The 22,786-nt window shown below is 34.8% G+C and overlaps 1 protein-coding gene across 17 annotated transcripts in view; it reads right to left on the reverse strand.

The window, feature by feature from the left end:
* Positions 1 to 22,786, reverse strand: part of ABI1 (abl interactor 1) — a 118,082-nt gene that overhangs the window by 7,774 nt on the left and 87,522 nt on the right. The window contains exons 3-10 of one of the 17 annotated variants that reach the window (XM_050804530.1): positions 22,386 to 22,562; positions 16,453 to 16,467; positions 15,623 to 15,723; positions 14,227 to 14,367; positions 10,559 to 10,659; positions 9,218 to 9,298; positions 4,183 to 4,356; positions 816 to 902 (exon numbers count right to left, since the gene is read on the reverse strand). In XM_050804530.1, coding sequence (XP_050660487.1) covers positions 816 to 902; positions 4,183 to 4,356; positions 9,218 to 9,298; positions 10,559 to 10,659; positions 14,227 to 14,367; positions 15,623 to 15,723; positions 16,453 to 16,467; positions 22,386 to 22,562 — 877 coding nt within the window. Of the gene's footprint in view, positions 1 to 815; positions 903 to 4,182; positions 4,360 to 9,217; positions 9,299 to 10,558; positions 10,660 to 14,226; positions 14,368 to 15,622; positions 15,724 to 16,452; positions 16,468 to 22,385; positions 22,563 to 22,786 lie in introns of all 17 variants that reach the window. The other 16 variants (XM_050804529.1, XM_050804532.1, XM_050804534.1 and 13 more) reach the window with 16 other exon arrangements.

Genomic DNA, 22,786 nt, shown 5'->3' on the forward strand with positions numbered 1-22,786 from the left:
ATTTCAAAAGTAATCAGGCAGTAATATAAATTAGTCTATCCTGATTAAAGCTATATATCCAAAATAACTTCCCCCCCGCCCGCCAAAAAAAAAAAAAAAAAAAAAAAAAAAAAATCCCTGAACTTCATTCAAGAGAAGAACTAAAAAAGTTAACTGATTTTCATATTCAGAAACAATCTTCGTGGGCCTGGATGTAGCCAAAATGTGAAAAGGATGCTAAATTGCTTATCACTCACCCTGAAATGGATAGCATCAATGTAATTTACTTATTCTTGGCCATTCAATCTTATCCAAACAATGAACCTTTACGTAGATTCAATATCATGTATGTACGAAAATCTGAGGCTACAAAGCTTTCCCTAAAATTTTTTTGTAATTAAGGGGGGAAAACCTGCCCCAATTTCATATTAAATTTAATCTCATAGTATATCTACCTATATCTTGATAAATTTATTAAAATAAAATATGCTTTCTAATTCTAATAAATATTAGAAGCTAAAAGTTCCCATACAATTTGAATTTTTGTGTTTGATTATTCTTTCCTTGAGATTATGTAAAGATCAGATCTCCTGTTTTAGGATCATGTAAAGACATAAGAAAACTGCAGCTTTGAAATTTATATGGGTCAGTAACCATGCACACAAAGAGAAAAAACTGAAGACCGTGCTCTTCAGTTTCAGTAACATATCTGCACCTATTTTCAAGATAAGATTAGCTTCTCAATAAAAGTAAGGAAAACGATGACTCATCGTCAGCCATGCATGCTATAAGGAGACAGCCTCTACTCTTCCATAGCTCAGTTTTTCCAAACTTACTGTTTTCCTGCACCCTGGCCACGAAGCCTGTGAGAGGTATCTGTGGAGTCAACTGAGGCATAGGGGGAGGGGGTGGAGCAATAGAAACTGGTAGCAACAACACAGTATGGGGGAAGTAAAACAGATAAAGGAAAGAAAAGGAAACAAACAAAAAGCAGAAGTCAGTTACAAGGACCACAAACATAAGTATGCAAAGAACAGTTTGCAAATGAAACAAAACAAAACAAAAAACAAAACAAAAACCTGCAGAACCTTCGAGTACATTTCCCACAAGCAAACCTAAAGGCCAAGTTGTGCTTAGCCAATTAATTAATTTTATAAAAGAACAAATATACTTAATTTAATCCTAATGTTATATTGTTTGGGAAAGATTTAAATTTACCATCACACTCACTTTATTTGGTAAAATAAAATTTTCAAATTATAAGGAAAGACTTCTAAAATAGGTAACAATGAAATACCTACATAGGTTTCCAGAATATTGTGTCTTTGCCATAACTATAACAGGTTTGTCTAGCTTTAAGGTAATGTTGTAAATTGGGACCCAAATAAATAAAACAAATATATAATAGCTGTTTATTTCATATATCAATAAAACTATTAATCACAGGTTTCCTTTAAAGACAGTTCTTATTATATATCTAAATTCACACACAGCTCTCCAGGAAAAACTCTTGTTTGTAAAACAAGGTTGTGATTTAATTTGGCAATTTTATTTTTAAAAATATCAGTCCTAAATTTACAAGGGAATATATCATGTTAATCATTCAGTTTCATGGGATATCTCAAAAGTGACCTTATCACTGTTCTGAAAAAGGAAACCTGATCTCCAATAAGTTAAAATATGTAATTCTTTGCATTAATTTTTAACAACTCATTGGATAGCTTGAAACACATTCACATGTATTTGTGGAGATGACATAATTGACAGGAAATACCAAATACTCATGTATTAAAAATTATAACATACACTAAAAGTAAACATTCATATGCTTGTGACTTTGTCTCATTTTAACAAGTAATTGCCAAAGATTGCTTAGAAAAAGTCAGTAGGACTTGATAGCAAAATTTAATCTGTTGGTAGTCACCAAGTAGTAACACTAAATTGATAGAGAAAAACAATTTATTGGTTACCAAGGATTAATCAAAAGGTTGCTTCAATTAATCTAACGTGCAAATTCTGTTGGTAAGCATAAAAATTTGAAAGAAGTTCAGTGTTCAAAGAAGTAACAAAGCAATTATGTGCATTAATATTCATTGTATAGCTAAAAATAACATTCAATTCACTATGAAACCAATCCTATTTCATTCTAATATGCTATAGAAGGCTCTTAAATAAAAGGTTAGAGGTTTTGACTTAAAAAACAGAAAACTCTCACAAAGCTAAAAAAGTGTTTAGAAACAACTCTTAGTAACTAGCCATGCTGGTTAGTATGTAATGAAAAAGAAAAGCTATGCTGTGAAGATACTAATCATTACTACATTTAGACAGAAGGGAAAATGTGCACATCAAAACACTAAAAACATTCACATACTACTACCAGTAGTACAACACCAACAGTAACTCAGATTGAAGGATAATTAATTTGACAAAACATAATCATTTATTTAAAATTTTAGGCCAAATTTGCTTTCCAATATTCAAAAGAACGTAGTCATTAATTAAAGTATCCTGTTTGAAAATAATCCACGCAGGCATTGCTAAAACTATAAAACTATGTATTATATAAAAGAGTCACCAAAAATCCTATTTGCAGAGTAAATTAAATGTCTAAAGTAGGGAAAAGGAAAATGATAAACAAAAAGATGGGATCTAAAAATTCAGAATATGAAAAAAATAAAGTTGACAAAACAAGTGAAGTGAATTATTAGATAATCTAGAATATTTAGACAGACACTGGCTACCTTTTGATACCAAATCTTAGGTAAAATCCTATTTAGTGAAGTTTAACACTTCTCAGTAGCTTTAATATTTTAGTCTGGATAAAAGCTATATAAATTTTGGGATTACTCGTGAATTTTGATATTTCTGCTAAAGTGGTTTTCAATTCTTAGGAATTTTTGCTATAACATAATTTATCTTTAAATTATAAACAAAAAACTAATGAGAACTTTCGGCTGGGCGCAGTGGCTCACGCCTGTAATCCCAGCATCCTGGGAGGCTGAGGTGAGTGGATCACCTGAGGTCAGGAGTTCGAGACCAGCCTGGCCAACATGGTGAAATCCTGTCCCTACTAAAAATACAAAAATTAGCTAGGTGTAGTGGCAGGCGCCTGTAATCCCAGCTACTCAGGTGGCTGAGACAGGAGAATCGCTTGAACCTGGGAGGCGGAGGTTTCAGTGAGCCGAGATGCATCACTGCACTCCAGCCTGGGTGACAACAGTGAAACTCCGTCTCAAAAAAACACTTTCCCCTAACTCTGCTTTAAGACACATATACGAGTCATTCATTATAAATGCAAAGAGCTTAAAGCAACCTCCTATGTAAATATGGAGAATTCACTGAGTATTAAGTGTTGTTGTATAAACTAAAATAACATGTAGCTCTAGAAAGAGCCACAAAAGCCCTGTAGGAAAGCTTGTCTCAGTCTATGCCCAGTAGGCACAACTGTAAGCTAAAAGCAAACGGTGGACAACAGTTTCATTTCTGATTTTGTTTTCTTTTTTGCACTGAACATCTTAATATGGAAAGTGATATTAATGACTACCCTACATTATTCTAACTTCCTAACATTATATGCTAAAACTATTTTCTTCTCTTATCAGCTTTTAAATACTGATTGCAATTAGTGTTGAGATGTGCAATTTGAGGTAAACAGAAGGAAATCAGAAGAAATTCCCACCATTAGAATTATTCAAAGACAGAGTAATTAAGCAGGCATCACAAACAGTTTTAATTGGTTTTGAACTCATTTCTGAATAGGTTAATGACCTTAAAAGTGATAGCCAGCAATTTCATTATATTAATTTAAAGGAAAACTTTGACAATGTTTGTGTCTTTAATTTTACCATTACTAAGCTGTCTCGAACATGCCAATAAATTCAGTTTATTTCTGCAATGTTTTTGTTCTCTAGTTTTACTTATGTAATAAAATAGCATATTAAAGTTAAATTTTAGTATACTCAATATAGACATGTCTTGATAAATTTAGTTAAATATACTTGATAGGTCTAAATTTTGGAAGAGAAAGTGGTAAGCGATTACTCTTAAAATGGTATGATTCAAGGACAAAATCCTAAAACAAAAATAAACATGAAACAGCATGGTTTTCAATTGTTGTCTATCACTGGCAAGAATAACAGTTTCAAATAATTTCCTTCAAAAGGAGCTCCACTGTTGCTGTATGCCTGCAAAGCACAAGCTTACTTGAATTTTGAGAATAAAGTGGACCTCCATTAACATGGGGCTGAGCAGAAAATTGAGCAGTCACAGAGGGAGTTCGTCTGTATCCACCAGAAGATGTCGAAGAAGTAGTAGAGTTGTGTCGAGAGATCTGCCTGGTCATTGTGCCATACTGGGAACCAGGAGCTGAGCCCGGGGCTGCTGAAAAGCATTAGTCAAAGGCAACCAACAAAGAGACTTGAGCATTGTAATCACCTTAGATGGCAGAACAAAGCGGGAGGGGGCCTCAGTAAGAAATATTTATTACTTTTTCAAGACCAAGGCACAAAATAAAGACAAAAGTAAAGATAAAAATCAAGTAACTTTATCTCCAAAGTCAAAAACAGAGAGAAAAAAAAACAGCTGCATGGAAAGCTGTAAAAGTAAATAAGTAATATTCCCAAGCTTTTAAAAAACACAATCCCAAATGATACTTTGCTAATATTATATATAATTTTTTGTACATTTTCAAATATATAGCTTTTATATGTAAACTGTCTTTCCAATAAAATAAGTACCAAAAGACAGTGTGAGGCAGAAAGCATCAGTCTTTAGATATAAGTAGATTCATGTCTGGTTTACAAACTTCTTCCTTTCCACTGACAAAACTTTCAGAATTTTGATTCACATTATAAGACTCTATCTAGCCAAATCCAAGTTAAACAATAAATTTTTATTTACTAGTATTTTTGAGTTTTTATTGAATTAGCAGTTATTAGTATCAATACATATTAGGTAAAATCATTTTTTAAGAAAAGTACCATTTCTAGTTTCAAAGCACTTTCATGTAATGTCAGATTTGTTGTAGACCTCCAAATTTCTAAGATTAACATACATTTTCCCTATTAAATTTTTATAACTGACAAAAGCAGAACATTTTTTGACTCTATAAAATATGGCATTTTAAGGCAGTTTTGTTTAGAAAATCTATTCTCTTTCTCCATGCCTGGAGAGCTGCTTTTCCACAGTACATCCAAAGCATCTGCTTTTTAAAAATAAAAAAATTAGCATGCTCATATATATTTTTTCATCAGTTAATAATGAAACTGATGAAAATATTAATACTTAACATTGTATTAAGTGCCATCTTTCCCAACATTTCAAAAGTTTCATATTTAAAACGTTAATAGAGTTCAAAGCCTCTAAAGTTAACTATACTTTCCAAGGTTAACTTCGGGATTATTATTATTTTCCTTGCCCCATCTAAACAACAAACAATGACAGAGTAAGTAAAAAGCCAGCGTCCTAGTTTATCTTCATTCAGTTGTCTAATCATTCTTAGAGGTCACACAAGGTATTAGATAAAACCATACAGCAGAGGTTGTTCATTAAGACAAGTGCTGATCTAACATTTTGGAACTCCCAAGTCATAGGCAGTCACTAATTATTTGAATCATCCACATGCTCATTTTCTAAAAAGAAAACAGTTTAAAAATAATTGTCTATTCAAAAGCCTTCGTGAATAAGTAATTTTGGACAGCTAGGTTTTTCCAGAGAGCCAAGAAATAAGCATTTAAGGGCCAGGTGCGGTAGCTTATGCCTGTAATCCCAGCACTTTGGGAGGCCGAGGCAGGCGGATCACCTGAGTTTAGGAGTTTGAGATCAGCCTGGCCAACATGGCGAAAACCCGTGTCTACTAAAAATACAACAATTAGCCAGGCATGGAGGCACACGCCTGTAATCCCAGCTACTCAGGAGGCTGAGACAGGAGAATCACTTGAACCCGGGAGATGGAGGTTTCAGTGAGCCAAGATTGCACCACTGTACTCCAGCCTGAGTGACAGAGCAAGACTCCGTCTCAAAAAAAAAAAAAAAAAAAAAAAAAAAAGAGTAAGTCTTTAACTGTTTTTGTTTTTAGTTTTTTATTTTGGGTAAAGAGTCTGACTCTGTCGCCCAGGCTGGAGTAGAGTGGTGGGATCACAGCTCACTGCAGCCTCAACCTCCTGGACTCAAGCAATCCTCCTACCTCAGCCTCCTGAGTAGCTGGGGATACAGGAGAGCGCCGCCAAACCCAGCTAATTTTTTATGTTTTGTAGAGACAGAGTCTCACTATGTTGCCCAGGGTGGTCTTGTCCTGGGCTCAAGCAATCCTCCCACCTTGGCCTCCCAAAATGCTGGATTACAGGTGTGAGCCACCACTCCCAGCCAACCATTTTTAATAGAAATCTCTGTAAAAGGATTTTACATTTCTCTGGCTTGTATAAAAAAGTGTATAGAATCCGAGTTATTTTTGTTGGTGATTCAAGAAAAAAAGCCAATCATTTAGCAATTCTGAGCCTATTTTAGAATTTAACATTTTATCATAAAATAAATAATGCCAAACGGTGTGCGACTTATATGCATCATTATGTGTTATACATGTGAATTATACACATACATGTGTGTATAAAAAAATCTAAATAATATATACAGCTCAAGAAATCGAATATTAACAAGATCACTGAGGCTTCCTGGGTGCTCCTCTCCTGGATTCCGACCCCCACAAGGTATATGTTAAACATTTTCTTTCTTTTGTAAATAGTTTTTACCATATATATATATACACACACATACACATATATAACCTTAATACACATCGTTTTTACAAATTTATAAACTTTTGTAATAGAATGAATCTATACATATTGTTGAATTGCTCTTTTTCTTGATAATATTTTCAAAAATTCATCCATGTGGCTATGTATATCAGTCATTCATTTTTGCTATTTTATTTGTATGTAAATATATCATAATTTATTTATCCATTCTACCACTATTAGACATTTTGGTTTTATTGAGATTTGTGCTATCAATACTACCACTATGAACATTCCTAAATATAATTCCTGAATCTCTAGGACAGTGGTTCTCAAACTTCATCATTGATCAGTATTTCTTCTTAAGGCCTTGTGTTTTGTTTAAGATGGGGTCTCATTCTGTCACCCAGGCTACAGCGCAGTGGCACAATCTCAGCTGTCTGCAACCTCTACCTTTCAGGCTCAAGCCATCCTCCCACCTCAGCCTATTGAGTAGCTGGGGCTACGGGCATGCACCACCATGCCCGGCTACATTTTTTGTATTTTTTGCAGAGATGAAGTCTTGCTATGTTGCCCAGGCTGGTCTCGATCTCCTGGATCAAGCAATCCGCCTGCCTCAGCCTCCCAAGGTGCTAGGATTACAGGCGTGAGCCACTGTGCCCGGCCTGACAGCTTGTTATAATACAGACTGCTGGCCCCATCCTCAGTTTCCAGACTGAATTAGGCCTAGAAGGGACCTGTGAATTTGTATTTCTAACTAGTTCCCAGATACTGATTGTCTGGGGATGACACTCTGAAAACCACTGCTCTAGGACAGCAGTTTTCACACTTTTTGGTCTTAGGGTCCACTCTTAGACAACCCCAAAAGCCTTTTGTTGACATGGGTTATAGCTGTAGATAATTACATTAGATACTAAAACTGATATATCTTTAAAACATATGAATACACAAGTACACATTTCATTAGAAGTCAAAGCAATGACTTTATCAATACTTCATGCAGCTTCTAGAAAATTCCACCATATAATTATAACAGAATGAGAATGAAAAGGACAAATAATGAATAGAGCTCTGACCTCAAAAACTCCATGAAAGGATCTTGGTAATCCTCAGGGGTCCCTTAACCATATTTGAGACCTAGTATTCTAGGGTAAATACGTAGAAATGAAATTGATAAATCTAGGGTAGGGTACATGTTCAACTTGACTAGGTAACAACAAATTACTTTCTGAAGTGAGTGTACACATTAATAAACTCCCACCAGCAATTTGCTTTCCTCACCAACACTGATACCAGCAAACTTCTACCTTTTAACCTGTCTGCTGGATATAAAATAGTATTTCACTGTGGTTTTAATTTTAATTCTCCTGATTATTAATTGGGTTGAGGCCGTTTTTTTCTCACAGATTTTCTACTAACAATTTCTATTCTTAGGGTCTTTATTTTTTTTTTTTTTTTTTTTTTTTTGAGACGGAGTCTTGCTCTGTCGCCCAGGCTGGAGTGCAGTGGCCGGATCTCAGCTCACTGCAAGCTCCGCCTCCCTGGTTCATGCCATTCTCCTGCCTCAGCCTCCCGAGCAGCTGTGACTACAGGCACTCGCCACCTCGCCCGGCTAGTTTTTTGTATTTTTTAGTAGAGACGGGGTTTCACTCTGTTAGCCAGGATGGTCTCGATCTCCTGACCTCGTGATCCACCCGTCTCGGCCTCCCAAAGTGCTGGGATTACAGGCTTGAGCCAAGGGTCTTCATTTTATTACCTCCTTTCTCTCTTTTCCTTGGTATGTGCAGATGTTTTGAAAAGATATGCTGTTAGACAGCTTTATTTCACCTAACCTGAAACTCAGCTCTCCTTATTTGAACACCTCATTATCCATTTCTACCCAGATTACTGTGATTGTGTATTTCTAGACTCAATGGTTTTTACATTGACATTTAAAATACATTTAAAATTCCTTATATGCTCAGTCCAGTCATCCCCAACTTGTGAACAATTTAAATGCATTTTATCGATAAACTATTTCATGGCATCCTGAGATGTCATAAAAAACGGGCCATATCAGAGTTTTTCAAACTATGATTCACAGGAAAGCCTCAGAGTACCCCATCCCACATGTATCATTTGCCTTTCAATTTTTCTCCTCCTGTCCCCACCTTCACCCTGATCCTTTGACTGTTGTATATACCAGAGAGTTCCAAATTAAGTTTCACTTGTGCTGGGTGGGGGGATTAGACTAGAAAAATCTAAACAAACAACAAATAAAAAACACATTAAGTTGGTTATAAACCAAGCATTTCATATTATAGAAAAAGTTGTTTTATATTTGTTTACTGTGTAAGTGCAGAAGCCTTTCACCAGAAGTTAGTGATATTAGATTTAATACTTTAATCTTTGTATTATCACCTGCAAGCTGATAACTATAAATGCTAGCACTCTACTAGCACAGAGGAGTTTATTATGAATTATGTAAAGTGAGTTCAATGGCTGCAATGGCTATGCAATCTCACCTATCACAGTGCTCACTGGGAGAAGTGGTGCCAGAGGTGGTGCTGGTGGAGCTCCAGAAGGAGGAGGGACAGAAATGTTTTCTAATAAAATAGTTTATAATTCAGGTCAGAGTACAAGAAAAGAAAACTCAACATTTTGAAACAGCAAGAAAGTACAATATATTGGAAATAAAAAGAAAAAAGATACCCACATGTAAAGCATGCTCAAATGAGTATGAATTTTGTAGGTAAAGAGGCTACCAAATTTATACCTGCCTTAACTATCAAATATGCCTATGTTTATAAGTGGCTTTTTCTCCTTTTTCAAAAATATGCTTGAAAAGCTAAGAATTTTTTTCTAACATTTTTCATTATCATATTTTTAAAATATACATTTTAACAATATAAAAAGTCTCCATTTCATTTACTAAAAATCAAGAGGCTAATTTAATGCCCTCCAAGGATTTTTGAAATTTTCATACTTTCTGAAAGTAAAATAACTTTCCTATCTTAATCTTATTTTACATGTATTGCATTTTATTGAAATATATATTGAATATCACAGATAAATGTAGTAAAGTCACAAAATAAGCAACCACCAGAGCAGATACTGGCCTGCAAGGCAACATTAAAACTCCTAGAAACATAATTCACCTTTATAGACACTGATTCTCCAGCTGGAGTATCATACAATACTGGTTTGCTCTTGAAATAATAAATGTCATTCTTGACTAGTATGCTAGGCAAATACAGTCAGCCCTCCATATCCATGGGGTTCTTCGTCCCTGGATTCAATCAATAATAGATCAAAAATATTTCGGGGAAAAAAGGGGATGGCTACATCTGTACTGAACATGTGCAGACTTATTTTTCTTGTCACTATTCCCTAAACAATACAATATAACTATTTAAGTAACACTTATATTGTATTAGGTATTATAAGTAATCTAGGGATGATTTAAACAATATGAGAGGATGTGTGTAGGTTATATGCAAATACTACACCAGTTTATAGAAAGGACTTGAGCATCCATGCATTTTGGTATCTGCAGGGGACCTTGGAACCAATCCCCTATGGACACTGAGGAATGAATACATTTCTAAAGCAAAATGGCTAACAAAAAGTTATTTAACAAAACTACTTAATATACAGTATATATAAGGAGAAACAGCTGGCGAAATCCTATAGACTTTGTGAAAAACAATCTAAAAACATTGTTAAATTTGTTATCAGCCTTTATTCTAGCAACAATCACAAATTTAATTAATAATTTTACTCAATGTGACTAATTTATTTCAGCCTTCCACAATAAAGCTCATAAATATTATCACGTATTAAACACAGATTAATAAATAACACACCTGGTCCAATAGTGGGTGGCGAAGGTGTAGGCACAGCAATGGGAATGCCAATACTACTGCTACCACTGTTTTCTCGACTTCCACTTCCTCCGCTACTTCCACTGAAAAGAAAAAAAAATTGTGAAAAACCAATTCTAGAGACATATTAAAAAAAAAACTGTAATCACCCAAGGCCACTGAATACTCCTTTTATGTCATATAGTCACCCCTCAGTATTCTTGGAGGATTGGTTTCAAGAACCCCCTTGGATACCAAAACCCATGGATGTTCAAGTCCTGCGGCTGGCCCTACAGAACCAGTGGATATGAAAAGTCGGTCTTCTGTATCCACGGGGTCTGCATCCCATGAATACTGTATTTTCAACCTGAGACGGGCTGACTCTGGGAACGCAGAACCTGAGGAAGGAAGGGAGGGAGGGAGAGAAGAAGCGGGGAAGGGAAGGAGGGAGGGAGGAAGGGAAGGAGAGATGGAGGGAGAGAGGGGAGAGGGAGGGAGGAAGGGAATGGGAGGGTGTGTGTGTGTGTGTGTGTGCATGTGTGTGCGTGTAACAAGAATTTTTTTAACTATTCATCACAAACCTTAATCCTAATATTTGAAATGGTTTCCTCTACTTCTCAACCTATCTGGAACCAATATAATGATAACACAGTACTTAAAACCATCTCTGCTGAAATATTTATCACCAACAAAATCTTACAGTACAATGGGTCAACAAGTGTTTATTCAAAACCTGCTATGAAGAGCAGGGAGCAATGCAGTGATGAACCACACTGTCTGAAGCTCATAATGGGAAAACTGACATGAAAAGGTAATGTAACAGATACAACAAAAGAGAAAGTACAAATAATGTGGAAGTAAATTAAAAGGGTAATCCATTCTAGTCTAAAATTAATATGAAAACTTCCTCTCATCTCAAAGAAAGGTGATAACACAAACATTTTCTGGAAAATAAGCATAATGACAAAGAAAGACAATAGTGAAGTTTCAGTGTGGTCATTCTAGAATAGTTGCTACTGATAAACTCTAATCAACTCCTCACTACTATTCTACTTCCTGTGGATGTACTGTCCTGTTAGCTGTAGGACGTGGCTCTCTCTAGTTGTTTCTAGTAAGGTATGGCACAAGCCTTACTTCTTGTAAGGTATGGCACAAACAACTAGATCTTGTGCCATCTAGTTGTTTATAGTAATGTGTGTACATGTGTAAAAACATATATTTGTGTACATGTATCCTTACGCTCCCTATTATGTTTTAAAATCTACATGATTTGCTCAATGAGCCCAGAAATTTAAAGGGCAAAGATTTGCAATGCCTGGATAAGATTTTTATTTTCTTCTGCAATATGATCATTCTATAATTAGATTATCATATGCTAATGGAAGAAAAAGAAAAAAGCCATTTATATAACAGACACAGCTTAGATGTGAAGACCTCCCTAACTCCCTCAAGCCAGGTGATCAACACTTAGTTTTGTGCCATCACTGCATCATAGACATATGAGTATTTATCCTCTTATTATGCTCCTCTTCAATTACTGTCTTTTTTCCAACAAGGGGTTGGCAAATTACAGCCTGTGGGCTAAAACTGGTCCATTGCCCGATTTTTACTACCTGTGAGTTAAGAATGTCTTTTACATTTTTTAATAGTTAAAAAAATCAAAAGAGGAATAATATTTTGTAGCACATTAAAATTATATGAAATTAGAATGTCAGTGCTATAAATAAAGTTTTACTGGAACATAGCCACATTCATTTACGTATTGTCAATGGCTGCTTTTGTGCTATAATGACAGATCTGAGTAATTGCAACAGAAACCATATGGCCCACAAATCCTAAAATATTGACAATCTGGCCCTTTATAGAAAACGTGTGCTGATCCCTGTTCTAATAGAATGAGCTCTTGAAAAAAGAACTATGCCTTATTGGCAAATGCCTAATATCTAATGAAACAACACTTAATAACTGTTTGTTGAATATGATTAAACTATGCTTCCACTATAGAGAAAACCTATACTTTGATCCAATAGTTCAAATAACAACAAAGAGAACAATTTTGTTCCTCAAAGAACTTGACTTGATACAGTATCTGCAGATATCAACTTAACAATTTGTTTACTAACAGTGGCAATAGTAATAAATACCACTTACCTAGCATCTCGCATCTCAATATGCCCTATTTAGTGGAATTCCCATAAATCATTTTGATAAGTTATCTCTCATTTACCAACGTAAGAGTGAAGGCAAAAGAGAGGTTCCCTGCCCACGTTATTACGTGAGAGAGAAAACTAAAGAATAAAACAAATTTGGTTATAAAATATATTTATCTGGTTTTATAAAGCACTCAAAAATTGAAGTGGCTACATTTTGGGGGAAGAAGGTCGAGGCAATAACTGGGAAGGAGCTTGAGAGGCTTCTGCGTTGCTGATAATGTTCCATTTTCTGATCTGGGTGACGGTTATATGAGTGTGTGTCCATCCATCAAGCTGTATACTTAATAAAGTGGATACTTTTCTGAATGTTATACTCTGTAACTAAATTTTAAAAAATCCACCAGGTAATTGATTTTTAGGACATTCAAAAATAATAAATACAAGGCCGGGAGCGGTGGCTCACGCCTGTAATCCCAACACTTTGGGAGGCCAAGGTGGGCAGATCACCTGAGGTCAGGAGTTGGAGACCAGCCCGGGCAACCTGGTGAAACCTCATCTCTACTAAAATACAAAAAGTAGCCGGGCATGGTAGCGTGCCCCTGTAATCCCAGCTTCTCTGGAGGCTGAGGCAGGAGCATTGCTTGAGCCTGGATGGCAGAAGTTGCAGTGAGCCGAGATCGCGTCACTGCACTCCAGCCTGGGTGACAGAGCTAGACTCCATCTCCAAAAAGATAATAATAATAATAATAAAACATATTCTAGTATACTGATTCTCTTGAAAGTCTCCCTCAGATTTAACTTCAATCTTCTTTCCTTGAATCTCTGAAAGTTTAAATCACGTTGTATAATTCCTATGATAGTTAATCTTTTCTCCAAAAGTATTTGAGTGGTTTGCCTTAAATTTTTTTAAAAGAGCATTTTAAAACATTCTTAGGGCCAGGCACGGTGGCTCACACCAGTAATCCCAGCACTCTGAAAGGCCAAAGCGGGTGGATCACCTGAGGTCAGGAGTTCGAAACCAGCCTGACCAATATGCAGAAACCCTGATTCAACTCAAAATTAGCCGGGTGTGGTGGCACAGGCCTGTAATCCCAGCTACTTGGGAGGCTGAGACAGGAGAATCGCTTGAACCTAGGAGGCAGAGGTTGCAGTGAGCCAAGATTGCACCACTGCACTCCAGCCTGGGCAACAAGAGCAAAACTCCATCACAAAAAAAAGAAAAAAATTCTTTAGTCTTAACCCAAAGAGTCTGATAGAGTCTGTACCTCTATCAAAAGGAGGAAACACAAACAATCCATTAATAGTACAAACAGGTGTTTAAAAATCTTAAAAAAAAAAAAAAAACAGAAGTTATAACACAAATTTACAGGAACATATATAATATTATTCCCCCAACTTTCACATTTGATATTAGCATTAGAGTGGCACTTCACCTTTACTCAGCACCTCCATAGGAGTTTGTCACCAGTCAGTTACACCCACTTTAGAGATGTTCAAATACTCAACCTAAAGGCTTACCTGTGTGTCCTTGGTCTCTGATTTAAAGATGCTGTCCTGCCTGGACTATGCTGACTTCCAAGCCTAGCAGGACTCGTCATATAGTCATTAGGAACTGTTGGGGGTTTAACAGGTTCCAGGGTTTTATAAGGAGTATTCCGTCTAAAGAAGCATAGTGGAAAAAGGAATAATGAATAAAAAAGATAAAATTGTATTTTTCCCAAAAATATGTGAGTTTCCCTTTGTGACCATGTATGCCAGGATTTAAAAATATATATAACAAAGTTTGTAATTTTAAAAAATATTCTTCACTGGGATATATGAATTTTGTTATTTTAACATGAAAACTAAAATTTGTTTCCTTTTCCTAAGAAAAACATAGGAAAGGGTAATTTAAAGTCCTAACCTGATTTCTAAAAATTATGATTATAATTTTTTAAATGCTCAGTAATATCAAACTTTAAAATGTACATCATTCTCAGTCCAGTCACTCATAAGCCACTGTTCTTTAAACAGGAAGCTAAATTTCTTTATATAGGAAGCTGCAACTTATTCCTACCTCAATATGGCAATAAATGGAGACATACATTCTATTCTAATCATTAATTTCTCAATAAATGATTTCGACTTTTCTGTTTAATAACTTCATTTTTTTTTTTCAGGGGCAGAGGGTTTAATTAATAAAAATGAAAACTAAGACCTTCTTAAAAGAAGACTGATTGTTGAACAACCCCTCCACCAAAAAATAAGAAATCCAATATAATATTCCCAGTATTAAGAAAAGCAACCTTAAAGAAACGTAATGCCCTGGCAAGTATTCGCTATATTTAGTACACTAAGAATTAAGAAGGAAGAAGCCACTGTTATCTTTTCTACTTGTCCAACTGGCCTTCCCATGGAGCTACTCTAGTATAAAGAGGCCTAAGAACACCAGCAGAAGCATAGTTACAAATAAAGTGCATAGTTTCCTAAAGTAAAGAGTCCCTAAGTCTCAGACACCAATAGGGGAAACAGAAGAGCTGTGGACTCAGCCACACTACACAAAAGTAGACCACTGGTCAAAGTTCTATAATATAGATACTGTAAACACATGCAAAGGCACCATTTGGAATACTCTAATCATTCCATTTAAAACAAGTCAGATTTATATTTTTTAAAAATTAGATGACAAAAAAATAAACAATGCCATTTATATGTATATAAAAACTTTCCTGGTACAGATTTTAGAGAGTATTACAAAGCCAGCAGATTCATTTGGGATTCTGTTCAGGAAAACAAGAATTAAAATGAATTTGTAAAAGGTAGTGTCACATAGAGAAGGTAGTGTGGCATGGATCCCATACACTTACTTAAGTCACAGAAACATCTTTTCCTTTAGCATATGAATTTCTTCTGTAAAATGTAGTTGAATTCTTACCCCAGTGTTCCCCGGCCTGACATGGGAGGACTTGGCGGTTTCTGAGTAGGAGGATTTGTTCTCGACAGAGTGCCAGTTCTTGCAGGCTGGTTATTTCCGTGCTAAAATGTAGAAAGAAATGCTTTTATTTTTATATCAAATTGTTCTCTTTGTGTTTTAACACCATGTATTATTTTTTTTTAATATCAGAATGTGAATTAAGGATTCCCAGACAGTTTGAATAAAGACTTTGGTACTACAGTTTAAAAAGTCAAGGAACCACTTGCACTTGGTTTTCCTATTATTTTATGCCATTCATATCACATTGTAGCAAAATACATGTGAGATCACTGGATTGTTTATCTTATTTTATTGTTAAACATGTTCACTGAGATCAGACTTATCTGCATTCAAACACTGGGTTTCCTACAAATTTTTGAAATGTGGGCATGAACATAAACTATAGATCTTACTTGTCAATTTGCTCAAATACCCATCTGAAAAATCATCTTCATCCTAACAATTCAGTAACAAAGTCACATATGATGTCTGGGAAACCTCCTAATTGTAAGTCAATGAAAGCAAGGCAACTACCGAAAAATGAGCAAAGCAATAAATGTTAGCAAAATTAATGTTCCTATACAAACGTAGATGTCAATATATCTTTGATATATTAACACAGCCAAGCTAAATGTTGCTTATTTGAACTGAATTTGAGTATATTTAATCTACATAAATCCTACAGGGAAAAGCAGACAGACATAAGAAGAGTTTTCAAATTTTAGTGGCTCTGCAGCCTCTATCAATACAGAGGAAATACTGTGGATCAAATGATAAGTAATGGCTCTTACCTTGGCTTTTAGCCACTTTACGTTGGCAAAAAAAGAGGGGGAAAAAGTAGACATTAATGCTAGGTAAGTTATATCTGATAGGACAGGTTTACATTTACAGTTATTCAATTCATATTAACAAGCTTTTTTCCAGCCATGTTTCAAATACTTTGTAAAGAAAAAGATATCCATAAGTACTGGGGAAATACTCATGTGTTTCACATATTTTTCAAAAGAATTATACTCATAAGGAAACCACCACTTAATTATTCCAATCTCATGCAGGCTCAATGATTTTTTAAGTCAGTATTTTATCCTATGGAGCTAATCCAACCAAATCACAGATGATTTAAAAAATATGTTCATTTAAACACAAATACCATAACACATTAGATGTGAAGCTATTTAAACATATTGGTGCATAAGACCTAACACTTTACTGGATAATGAATGTCCAAGTATGAGTATTCATTATTTCAATGGCAGTATAGTTTAAAAAGTGATAAACTGCAAATGTTAAAATTCAAAACCACACATTGCTTTCAAAAATGAAAAAAGGACCTAGTATCTCGAAGCTTAAAAAAACCCATCATGCACAGTGATAACTTAGCCAGATTCTAACTGAGATATAAACAAACAGGGTCTGGAAAACTCTCTCATTCCTAGCTTCTGAACCCCAATCCTGAGCAGGTCAACACTAACAGGAAGTTCTAAGTACCTTTAGTTCTAAGTTTTCATCTGAGCCACTTAAGTCAAAATTCAAAGCTGAAGAAAAGTTGTTTTCATCCTAAAGCTGACTAGCCTACAGAACATGAAACAATGTGTGGAGTCCTAAAGCATCACTACTTGTACAATGCCACTAAAAAACATGTATCTTCAGGTTTTAGAGTCTAATTTTTTATAGATTTGGGGGCTTCAAGTTTTTTTTTTAACAACATCTGACATTCTCAACAAGTAACTACCATTTTTCAGGTGGCCACAAGGCAATATCAAAGGAAATCATCCAAAGAAGAGATCTGGTATCTCTTGGATACATTCTCATTTATAGAAACTGTGCCAGAAATATGGTACACTTCAATGTTTGTTTAAAATGATATTGCTTATTTCTATCTGGAAACAACATCTGGCACCCTACCAACCATGACATTTCACACCTAAAGAATAAAATTTGAGTAACATTATTAGAATCCTTGAAGATAAAATATACTAATGTATACTTCAGTATCTGTATTATGATATATAATATACTTACATACCAATGTATATCTTATAATGTATATACATAATACACTAAATACTATCCTAAAATCACTAAGAAAATATTCTAAATATGTCCACGTATCTCCCTTCATTTGTCATTTCAAGTGGATAAGTAACAAAAAAAAGCATTCAAGTATAAGTTGGTCCCAAATGGAAAGAATAAAAGAATTAGACTGGGGATGAAAATTCTACTTGAACTCTGTGCTACTATGCAATGGTGTAAGCTTTAACCTCTTATGAAGTTCAGCCTCCTCTATTAAGTGTTATTATATATGCAGATGTGTCAATGTTGGCGAGTGTTAGTAGGAAATAACCTCTGTATCTTACATCTCAAAATACTAATATTTTTGTTAGAAATCTATAAAATTTTTCCATTTAAATATCCTCAAAACATATCCAAAATGGAACCGTTTTTTATTTCCTTAAGATCTCATTTCAGGCTAGGCATAGTGGCTCTTGCCTACAACTCCCGGCACTTTGGGAGGCCAAAGCAGGTGGACTGCTTGAGCCCAGGAGTTTGAGACCAGCCTGGGCAACACAGTGAAACCCCTTCTCTTGAAAAAATAAAAATAAAAAATTAGCCAAGCATAGTGGCACACACCTGTAGTCCCAGCTACTTGCATGGCTGAGGAGGGAGGATCACTTGAGCCCAGAAGGTTGTGAACTGTGCTTGAGCTATTGCACTTCAGTGAGACACTGTCTCTTTTTAAAAAAGATCTCACTTTGTTTCCTTAACATTTACCTTTATGGATGAGTAATTTCACCATTTGCCTGGAATCTGTTTGAAATTCCCTTTGATTCCTCCCTATCTTCTAAGTACATCATAGCTTTGTATGTCATAGGCACTCAATGTCTAATGTTAATTCTTTTTTTTTTTTTTCAGACAGAATCTGGCTGTTGTCCAGGATGGAGTTCAGTGGTGCAATCTTGGCTCACTGCAACCTCCGCCTCCCGGGTTCAAGCAATTCTCGTGCCTCAGCCTCCCAAATAGCTGGGATTACAAGTGTGTGCTACTACACTTGGCTAAATTTTATATTTTTAGGACACAGGGTTTTGCCACGTTGGCCAGGCTGGTCTGGAACTCCTGGCCTCAAGTGATCCTCCCTCCTGAGCCTCCCAAAGTGCCAAGATTACAGGCATAAGCCACTGTGCCCAGCCAAGGCCAATTCTTTCTTTGAAATGATTCTTAACTCACTCCTCTGCTTTATAAATTAAAAAAAAAAAAAATCATTCCTATGTAAATATTATAAAGCTTTAGTTTCTACACTGTTTAAAAAAAATTAATCAGAAAGCCATTAAGCTGAGACAGCTCCCGCATTCTGGGTTCCTACTTAGGCAAACCAAAACACAACTGAGAGTAACTTAATCAGAAACCTCCAACTAACCTCTAACTAGGAACTTTACTAATCAGAAACCACAATTAACTTCTAACCAATCAAATATTTTGCTTGTCTTGCTTCTTTGAACTTCCCCCTGCTTCATGTCTCTGTGGTCTGAAGCTGCCCGATTCATGAATCACTGTGAACTCAAACTCCAAAAAAAGTAACGTACCTAAGTTTATCTTTGAAGACCAATAATAAAATCTAACAACTCCTAGATCACATAATCTTTTGAAGCTTAAAAACAAGCACACAAGCACACACTAATCCAGTCATCCCTTGGTATCAAGAAGGCTTGGTTCCAGGACCCCCATGAATACCAAAATCCAAGGATGCTCAAATCCCTCATATAAACCGGTGTAGTATTTGCATATAACCAACACTACCCTCCAATATACTTTACATCATCTCTAAATTACTTATAATACCTAATACAAGGTAAATGCTATGTAAATAGTAATGATATTTATTTGTATTATTTTTTATTCTTGTATTGTCCTTGCATTTTTTACTCTTTTTCTTTCTGGAATTTTTTTTATCCAAGGTTGGCTGAATCCACAGATAGAAACCTGGAGATACAAAGGGCCAACTACATATGAAAAGTCCTTTGTAAATTATGATCCAGGCTGTTAATTATTATTAGTGTTCTTCAAAATAAATGTAAATTTCTTTGCTAAGTATTCAGGCCTTCCCTATTCTAGCTTCCTCTCAAACCTTGTGCTCACTTACAAAGATCATCTTCTTTTAATTCTCCTTTATGAATATGTTCTGGTAGTTTCTCTATGCTGGGATTCTCTTATACGTATCTTATTATTATTCCCAAAAATCAAACCAGATTTACTTTGGGATATTTTGCATATTTTTAAATTCCTATTAAACTAACATGTACCATTTATTTCACAGCATAAAATGCATTAACACAGTAAATACTATTTAAATAAAACCCAGGTATATTTAAATACAAATACCAAAACACTAAAATTTATATCACAAAATAAGAAAATGCAATGGAATATTAATCTTGGAGTATGGCAATCGTAAGCATAAAGCCTAGTAGCTATAAGAAAAATATTAATATATTTAGATACAATTTTTAAAATTCTGTATGTATATTTTTTAAATACCAAAAAACATCAAAGTCAAAAGCCAGACAGCAATATGAGTAAATAGTTGCCAATATATGAGTGGCTACTAACTCTTCAAACAGAAAAAAAAGGACTCTGACAAGTCAGTAAGAAAACAAACTTCTAAACAGAAAAGTGGGCAAAAAATACAAAAATAATTTGAAAGCTGTAAGCAGTATCTCACTATCCTCAAAACACTAATTTTAAAATAAACGTAAACTTTTCCTTCTAATAATTTTGGCCTGGCAAATGTTCATTAACTACTACCAAAATTTCTACCTTCACACATCTCTACAACATTCTGGAAATATTTAAGCCAACAATGATCCTTTAGAGAGAACACAAAACTAAGAAAACAAAGCAGCATTAAGATTACTGGGGAGAAGCAATTGTGTGTATGTGTGTATTTTTCAGTCACAGAAACAAACTATAGACAAATATGCCAAATAATCAGCTTCTAAAATATATTCTTCTCAGACCGTGCACCTTCATCCCTCACCAAAAACGTATTTTAAAATAGCCTGCATAACAATGTGAATGTACTTAATGTCACAGAACTATACACCTAAAAAGAGTTAAATGGTCATTTTATGTTATGTATATCTTACCACAATAAAAAAATCTAAAAACAAAAACAAAGCCCCCCACCCTTGTGTCTAATATATCCATATTATGGCTAGAAAGCAGATTTCCAAAATTCACAGTCCTATACTTTCAGCATTTATTATGCTGTTTATATCTCCCACTTACACATATACGATGAAATAGTTAAATTTTCTCATCCAAAACTTCCTTGTAAAATTTAGATTCATCGTATACTCAGCTAAGTACTATGTCTTGAACTGTTAAACACAACTACTAATTGAGGGATGAGGTAATGGAAGATATTCACTACTAACATAATGACAGAAAAAAATTTTTAATGAATGTATACTGCTTTGGTAGGAATAATCAAGGTGAGGCAAAATGGGGAAGTGTGTGTGTGTGTGTGTGTGTGCACATATACAGGTATATATGTATACATACATGCATGCATGAACATATTGTTTTTCTTTAAATCTTAAGGTAGATAGTAACACAAAAGACATTTTCCCCGGATTCTCAAAACTCCAACCCCAGAGATCAGTCTAGTTTAAAGCACCTTGAATTAAAACTGAATTTCAGCTCTTATACAAGCCTAGCCACATCTCTGAATAAAAATACAAGAAATAAACAAGCAATCTCCTCTGCATTTGCAATGTGTTCCAATTTTATATACAATTTACAGACATAAAAAGTGAAGAGGAGATTCCAATAGTCTCAGAGAGAAATAGAATAAAGGTTAATGCTTTCAGCTATACTCTTCTCTCAACCAGGAACCCCAAAAAATCCAGAATGTAACAGATCTAGCAACAGCACCAGTCAGATCAATCAGCTAGGACAAGCTTCAAGATTCTAGCTGACTCCTTAACAACTTAAAAAATATTCTGAAGACCAGAATCCAAATCAAACAGTCCTCTTAGAAAGGAACTTCCAAATTTCAAAGGAATAGTTTATCCTGAGCAGAGACAGCGAAAGAATTTAGGTCATTCCAAATGCTTGCAAAATGACCCATAAATACCAAAAAGCTGACACACTACAGGTATCCTTCAAGATCAGCTAATTTTCCATGCTTAGAAATGAACACAGGCAACACATCATCTCTCTCCTGAAAATCTGTGGGTTTTTTTTTTGCGGGGGGGAGGGTGGGGGGTTAAGACAAAATTACATACAATTTTCATTTTTTAATAAGTTGCTGGCATTACATATACACACAGGTATACAAATATATATACATATTTAGAAATGAAATGATTAAAGTATTTATAAATTATTTTCTAAAGTAATTTTGAAAAGCATGTAGATTTTTATTTTTAAATATTCAGTAGAGAAAGAAAGACATGGAATTCACAACACAAATGGATAATATTTATTTGTCTAGGATTTATGGTTTAATAACCATTTCAAATTTTAATATCATTTTTAGTATAGCCTATTCCACTGATAAAATTACACCCCAACCTTAGTAAAAATGCATATTAAAAATTGTATGAAAATTATAATACTAGTTGCTAAAGAGAATCTATTAATTACAATTCTCTTTATCACAATATTTCCTATCCAAAATATTTACTGGATATGCAAATTAGTTTATGTAATATAAAATGCTTACCTTGACACCATGGCCCACATCATCCAGAACTGTGTAATCGATGGGTTTCCGAATATACCTTACAGGGCGCTCCATATTCGCAGGTGCTATTATTTTGTGAGTTCTTGACGTATTCTTATTTGTTGTCAAAATACCAATCTCTCTTCGAGCCACTTTCTCTTTATGAATATCCACAGTCTATATTTTAAATTTGAACAAAACAAGAAAATATTATTTGGCATAATATATTTGCTATCCATATACATTGGACCATATTTAGGATGGACCACAGGACTGTACACCACATGTCTATTTTCCAGTGAATACTATTAAATTATACTAGGCTAAAAGCAGAGAATGTTTAGTGGTGGTTTAAAGCACCAACTAATGTAATGGATTTGATTTTAAAACAATTCTCTGGA

The sequence above is a fragment of the Macaca thibetana genome, chromosome 9 (genome assembly GCF_024542745.1).
Source record: "Macaca thibetana thibetana isolate TM-01 chromosome 9, ASM2454274v1, whole genome shotgun sequence".
Classification (NCBI taxonomy): domain Eukaryota; kingdom Metazoa; phylum Chordata; class Mammalia; order Primates; family Cercopithecidae; genus Macaca; species Macaca thibetana.